The sequence below is a fragment of the Pseudoliparis swirei genome, chromosome 8 (assembly GCF_029220125.1).
Source record: "Pseudoliparis swirei isolate HS2019 ecotype Mariana Trench chromosome 8, NWPU_hadal_v1, whole genome shotgun sequence".
Classification (NCBI taxonomy): Eukaryota; Metazoa; Chordata; class Actinopteri; order Perciformes; family Liparidae; genus Pseudoliparis; species Pseudoliparis swirei.
Genome location: NC_079395.1, coordinates 4,113,595 through 4,121,362, shown reverse-complemented (window position 1 = coordinate 4,121,362; position 7,768 = coordinate 4,113,595). Strand labels below are relative to the sequence as shown.

Here is a 7,768-nt window from a genome sequence, read left to right as displayed (position 1 = left end):
AGTTGAATTACGTGAAGTGACTTAGAATAACAAAGACAGGACTTTTATGATGAAAATGATTTTAATGCGGACAATAACAAAGACGAGACTCTTATTTTGAAAATACTTGGTTAGCGACTTGACCGGAAGTGACGCTTTGACCGTGGGTTAGTGACATTTGACCGCTCCATTGTTCTAGCGGAACTTTGAACTAATCACTAGGTGTTAAAGCCTGGACTCACCTTTAAGTGAGGATTGGCTGATTTTGAGTCTAAGACTCTGGGGATTGGAGATAGCGGGGTCTCATCAGCAGATATCTCGACGCCGGAAGGAGGGCAGAGGACCGGGAGCCAATGAAGAGCACGATGCTGCACATGGGAGTCATGTCGTATCCAGGGCCCATGCGACACCAGTGGAAGAAGAACAACAAGCCTGACCAGGACGATCCAGACGAAATCAAGTTCGAGACCACCGGATAAAAGACCCCATCGACAGCCGGAGGAGACGCTGATGCGGAGCAGAGGAGCAGAGGAGCAGAAGGACGAGAAGGACTACCAGGACCCAGCCAGGGTTGAAACAGACGAATTGCAGCAGGGACCGGATCGTCAACGGGCTAACAGGATGCCAACCTGCTACTCACCAGCCGCTAGGATGCAAGACCCCCCCCCCCGCCTGACCACTCTCAATTTCATCTCTTTCCTTCGACACCTGCACATTACAGATTTAACGCACACAGACCTACTGACTTCCCTAGGATGGAAGATCTAAGAGGGTGGATCGGGGTACCACATGACAGAAACCACGCCCCTATTTCCATCCCTAACAGAGAGAGACTCTCTCCCCGAGAAATAGGTATTTTACAGGTCTTATGGGACCTTAATCTAGGCAACGAGAGATCATATTTCAGGAGACTCATTCACGTCAAGTGGCAGAGCTACGACAGGACGAGGAGACCAGGACACATAGCTACTTAGGGAGGCCAGGCCATGACAAGATCTGGCATAAAGAGGGAAATAAATATTCCCGGAGTAAGGGTTCACATCCAGCGGATGTGAAAAGAGGGATTTGTAAAGAATATATATTATAGCTTAGCACAGCCTAGTATTGTTTGCATATAGATTATGTGTAAGGTGGAAAAACACTGAATGAGAGTTGAATACTTCGGCAGGGCGCTCTGGCGCCTGAGCTGATCTAAAGAAAGATAACAGTGACACCTAAGGAATTTTTATGCACCCCCCCCCCTTCTGCACTGCACTCATCCAAGAAGATGACTAGACAGAGAGCTCATTGTATTCATAGTTTAGAAAGAGCAATCACAGTCCTTACCTCACCAGGAAGATAGATAAGGAAGGGTCCAGATGTGGCCATTATTCTCCTTTTAGACACTCGAGGCCACTCACTGACCCCTCTTTGACACACACACACACACACACACACATAGCCTTTCTCCGACCCACACACACACACACGTGAAGGGCCCCTTTTGACAAATGACCTCCAGCGCATCCCACCTCGGAAGAGATAAGATTATCTTAGGAAACTCCCCAGCTCAGACAAAGGAAGCTACATGTGAATTCCATCTTTCTTCCCACACTCTTTTTCACAACATATGCACTCATTGGCAGACGAGAAGAACCAATGAAGGAGCGACAACGGCGGAAGCAGAGGAACAAGAGCCAATGAGAAAACCCCACCCCCTTATCTCCTGACCAATCAGAACTGGTCCTTTCGGCTATTTAAAATGGCCGAACACTCCGAACCGGCATCCTTTCTGCAGCGCTGGGGCCATTGGTGACAGCTCTGGATTGGGGTCCATGTGCATGATTGTCTATTTGTATCTTGATTTTGAATAAACGCTTTATAGATGTAACGTAAAAGTCTACCGCTCTTTCTTCCCGTGAGTGCCGTCCAGGTGGTGTGTCGCTGTCCAACTCCAACAGTGCCTTTCCTTTTAGGGACACGTATACCAACACAACAGAGCCATGATGGTCGGAGGGTGGATTGTATTTTCTTTCAATCGTCAGAATAGGCAAATGTGCAGATCCAAGTTCATAAAATATCAGATAATTGCAAATGTCATGAACTATAAAGATTTCATTTAATGCATTGGGTCCATGATGAAAGTTTATGAGAAATTATAGACATGAGCGTCATGGAAAGTGCGACTGTGGCAGCGGGGGGGTGTTTAAGCTCGGCTGCAGAGTGGGTGGAGCGGGGGTATGGTTCAGGGAACGGTGTCTGATTGTCATCAGCTGGTCTGATTGTCATCGGACCAGCTGATGACAATCTGGGGTTGTGTATCTGCGAGGCTCTGTCCCCATAAAGGAGCTGGACAGGAGGAAGAGGGGAGCCATGAGCAGAGACACAGTCGGCGGTCAGAGCGCTCAAATAAAAACACGTTACCAACGTTCCCTCTGGTTGCGCATTCCTTGGGGCTTAGGGGGCAAACCTACCGGTGACGGCCACGAACCTGTCACACTGGCCTGTCCAGCTCCTTTATGGGGACAGAGCCTCGCAGATACACAACCCCAGATTGTCATCAGCTGGTCCGATGACAATCAGACCAGCTGATGACAATCAGACACCGTTCCCTGAACCACACCCCCGCTCCACCCACTCTGCAGCCGAGCTTAAACACCCCCCCGCTGCCACAGCGACCAATTATGGTTTCACAGTTTAGTTTAGTGACTTCTACCTTACTTTGTTCTCATGTAATTATGTTGATTATACATCTTGGGAATGGGGGTTTAAAATAGGAAAGGATATTTTGTCGGTGAATTCCTCATCGTCAGCATATAAGACTGTAACTTTGCTTCCAAAAAACAATCACGCACTCTATTGTTTACTTTCGGTTTATCTGAAACTGAGGAGACAATAAGCTTGATGATTGACAGGTTGTTTATTCATTCCAATGTTTATGAATTTAAGGAGGGCGGGTCACTTTAACAGAACGTTAAGATGACACACGGGTGAAAGGAACTGCTCTCATTTCTTGTAAATGCTGGTGGTTAGGGGTGAACAGGGTTTGCAGTTTTCAGGAAACAAAAGTAACCATTAAAATGCAGCAGGACTGGATATTCAATATGTCCAAAAAGAATGAAAAGACAATCGAGGGTGCGACTCATGGCAGTCGATCATTTGAAGGTTAAATAAAGGATAGGACGCCTCGATCTGATGAGATCGCGTCCAACGTTTTCCCGTGTGTTCTTGAGTTTGGACTGTTTGAACCGACTGGCGGTGACATTTACACCATTTTGAATAAAGTGGGCAACTTGTGAAATTATAGAATTTAGTTTTTGCTTAAATCTTGTTACGCTGATTAAAAAAAAAAAGAAGTTTTGTAATGTTGGAGAATGAACACTCTCCTCCGTGTCCTTTCCTCGTTTAGGTTTCTTGGGGACTTTTTACTTATTATGATCAAAGTTCCACACATGGAAGGTGGCGTACACCGTACACAGTTTGTGATGCGTGACGTCGGGATGATGAATGAAATCGACTTGACCAGAATAAATGAGTCTGACCGCTCAAAGTCTTCGTATCTCTGTGGTTTCGGTGGACTTTAAGCAAAATGTTATCCCTTTGTTCCATTTATGAAGGCAGGCCTGACTTTAATACAAAAGATAGTGAATACTTTCTTATTCAACGGCCCGTGAAGTAAACACAATTACGCTCTGTTCTCTGAGTTTTGTGGGTGTGGCTTGTTGCATGAAGTTTTCAGATAAAGATGCACAACTTGTCTTTACTTTATTCCTGAAGAAGCAGCATATCCACTCTGTACCATTCAAACATGGGAGGCATTAACAACAACAAACGTAAGTAAATATCAACCTGTATTTATAATTATTTGTATCTATTGATGACACAAGTAACACTGTGTTTTGTTGTTGTTGCAGTCCTCATTGTTCATCTGTAATAGTCGGATCAAAGCCTCATTTGTGATCTTTTATTCGTATTTTCTGTGGTCAGTTTTATCATCCTACTTTCTAAGTCTCCATTCGTCATCGGTTCATAACTGTATTAGGGCTGGGCACGTTAACGCGTTAATCTTGCGTTAACGCATCAATTAACGCCGACAATTATTTTATCGAGCGTTAACGCAGGTTTTATTATTTATTTTATTATTGTAAAAGTGTGTTGCTCACAGGCTTTTATTTTGTAAAAGTCTGCTCCTGATTGCTGGGGAACTGGAAAAAAAGTCATTCGCGGTTTAACAAACATGGAGAATCTCAACAAATGACGGCAGGTATGAGACGCCCTCAAGACACACATCACACGGAGAATACACCAGTTGTATGAAAAGGAGAGGACTGCAAAAGCGACAGCTTCACAACGTGCACCCTGTTGCTCTCACTGGGGACGACTGGACATCGGGTGACCAGACGTCCTCTTTCCCCGGACATGTCCTGCTTTTGAGACCTAAAAATGCGTCCGGCAGGGATTCCAAAAACGTCGGGATTTTGCTTCGTCGGATATTTGTGTTTCTCTGGGTTTTCATAAACTAGTATTTACCCCTTACAAGTTTTGGAAATGGTATCTCCCTTACGTTCCACCTTCTTGCGTGAGCTGACAGAATAGAGAACAGTCATTGGTCGACCGATCTCAGGGTTGCCAGATACACGATAATTATCCTCCAAATACAACCATTTTGAGCCTTTGGTACGATACTTCACCGTTTCCAATCTGGCAACACGGAGCACCTTGCCGCCTCCACTAGTTCATTGTTGTTTGTGCTATACACTACAACCAGCGCCGCCGCTCCCATAGCGCACTACGCGCTGTGCGTAGGGCACCACGTCCTGAGGGGGCACACAAAATAGGCAACGAAAAAATCCTGTTATAATAATTATAATGCCGATATTATTTCAGTCTAGAAATATTAGGCACCTTTTAGGCATGTATATCACAAAACAGGCAGAACAAGAGAGATGTTGAATCTCAGCACCCTGAGACGAAGTGTCCTCTTTTTCACAAACTCAAATCTGGTCACCCTACTGGACATCACTCGGTAACCACAATGACCTCGGAGTTACTGTGCATTATATTGATGAGAAGTGGGCGCTGCATTCACATGCCCTGACTGATGAACACAGAGGAGAGACATGATGCTGAAACGTGCGCAGGACACTTTACTGAAGTTGCACAGCAGTGGAATGTGTCAAATAAAGTCACCACACTGAGCACAGATAGTGCACCAAAGATGATCGCTGCTGCAAGACAACGGCCTTGTGATCATGTCCCTGCTTCGCGCTCAGCCTCCAGCGTTCTGTCACAGTATCTCTGCATAACAGCGTTGGACAATGTCCTGACAGATTTTATGGCACTTTCATTCATATGGCAGAACATTTAAAATAGAAGTGCGCTATACACTACTTTTGAATTAATTATTGGATTTTGCGTATACAAATGCGATTAATCGTGATTAATCATGATTAATCAGGGAAATCGTGCGATTAATCGCGATTACATTTTTTTATCGTTGCCCAGCCCTAAACTGTATACATTTAATTTGATCTTTCATCGTTTTGGAATATGTAACATATTTAAATCCACTGTTCACCTCTCATGATTTTTAACAGGGATTTGATCATTTCTCCGCTAGATATTAGGATGATAAAGATGCATTTTAAAACCATAAGTCTGTCTTTTTAGGTGATATCTTAATTCTAATTTAATGTTAAATTGTTGAAATAATTGTGTCTGGTCGCGGGTCACTTGAAATGACGAAGCGGGCCTTGAGTTTTACACCTGTGTGTTAGAGAAACCCGATCAGCACCCCGTGGGTCATGAGAGGTTCTTTATGTCTTCTGTGGAACTGCATTGAAACACATTTTATGAAGACACTGAGCATGAATTGTTCTTTTTTTCGTTTTCAGTCGATTTGTGTCAGCCTACCCCAACCTACGACAATACTGAGGAGCTCAGGATCGTGATGGTGGGGAAGACCGGAGTCGGGAAGAGCGCTACAGGAAACACCATTCTGGGAAAACAGATCTTTAAATCAGAGTTAGCCCCTCAATCTTTGACTAAAGTCTGTAAAAAGGCCGTTGGGGAAGTGAACGGGCGAAAGGTTTCTGTTATTGACACTCCGGGTCTGTTTGATACCGATACTGACCAAGAGATTACCATTGGAGAAATAGCCCGCTGCATGGTGTATGCTGCTCCTGGACCCCATGTCTTCCTGATCGTCGTCCAACTGGGCCGACACACAGAGGAAGAGAAGAATGCAGTGCTGAAGATTCAGGAAGTGTTCGGAGAGGAAGCAGACAGACACAGCATGGTGCTCTTTACCCACGGTGACCGGCTGAAAGGGAAACCTGTTGAGGAGTTCTTGAAGGACAGCGGAGACCTGAAGGAACTCGTTGATAAATGTAACGGCAACTACCACGTCTTCAATAACGAGGCGACGGATCAGTCGCAGGTCGACGAGCTGCTCGACAAGATCAGACGCATTAAGCGGAAGGACGGAGGAAGCCATTACACCACTGACATGTTCCAGATGGCAGAGAAGGCGATTGAAGAGGAAAAACAACGAATCAAAAAAGAGAAGCAAGAGCAAATGCGCAAAGAAGAGGAGGAACTGACGAAGAAACTGAAGGAAAAGTTTGATCAGCAAATGAAGGAAGTGAAAGATGACATGGAGATGAAGAATAAGTTAATGGAATCTCGTGAAAGAGAAACTAAAGAAGCAATGGAAGAATTGAGGAAGCAGCACGACATTGTGGTCCGACGACAGGCAGAGAACAGCGCCTCAACATGGGAAATGATAATCAAGATGATTAGAGATGCATTGGTGACCATCTTCTCCAAATGAAGTTTTCGGCTTCATGATGCTGGACTGCAGCAGCCTTAATTTGCTGTTGTGAATTATTCATTGTCACATTCCAGTTTGGGGTTTTTCTTTTGGGCCTGATTTGTAATATTAACATTCACTCAATAAGTATTCAATTATATAGAAATGTCAGTCACTTTTGATTTTATTGTGTGATATTTGTTTTCCAAGATGCAGATGAATTATTTAGGAGCATTGAAATGTTTCATATGAGACTAGGAATGTATTTTCAAGATCATTATGTAAGAGACCGTATCCTAGACATTATGGTATGTTTTTTTATACTAGGCATTGCGGTAAGGGTTTATATACCAGGCATTACGGTAAGGGTTTATATACCAGGCATTACGGTAAGGGTTTATATACTAGGCATTACGGTAAGGGTTTATATACTAGGCATTACGGTAAGGGTTTATATACTAGGCATTACGGTAAGGGTTTATATACTAGGCATTACGGTATGGGTTTATATACTAGGCATTACGGTAAATGTTTATATACTAGGCATTACGGTAAGGGTTTATATACTAGGCATTACGGTAAGGGTTTTTATACTAGGCATTACGGTAAGGGTATATATACTCGGCATTTATTATGATCCAAAACATTCTATGTGGCCAGGAATTGGATTATAACATGACATTATTATAAAACATACATACATATTATAATCTGTATTATAGTAAATGTGTGTATTGCCATATATTATTCAGAATATGTTGCTCAGGTGATCATGAAATAACAATGAATAAATGGGTTATGAATGTGAAATGACAACTTTGTGTTCAAGAAAGGATGTGAATGCCTGGTGCAGTTTAATGGGACTGGAGTGTCAGACAAAAGATTTGCCCACACTAGGTTGTTGTTTATTTGACTGAGACACATTCCCGTTGTACACCCAAACAGGAATTGAAGTGACACTTAAGTGTGGCCATAATCGAGTACAGTGACCAGTCGTGG

General features: G+C 43.6%; 1 protein-coding gene across 1 annotated transcript; it reads left to right on the top strand.

The window, feature by feature from the left end:
• The first annotated feature begins 3,716 nt into the window (after positions 1–3,716).
• Positions 3,717–7,579, top strand: LOC130197566 (GTPase IMAP family member 7-like). Its single transcript, XM_056420297.1, has 2 exons — positions 3,717–3,791; positions 5,853–7,579. Exons 1-2 carry the CDS (start codon positions 3,767–3,769, stop codon positions 6,788–6,790), a joined length of 963 nt encoding a protein of 320 aa, XP_056276272.1. The 5' UTR covers positions 3,717–3,766; the 3' UTR covers positions 6,791–7,579.
• Positions 7,580–7,768: the final 189 nt, after the last annotated feature.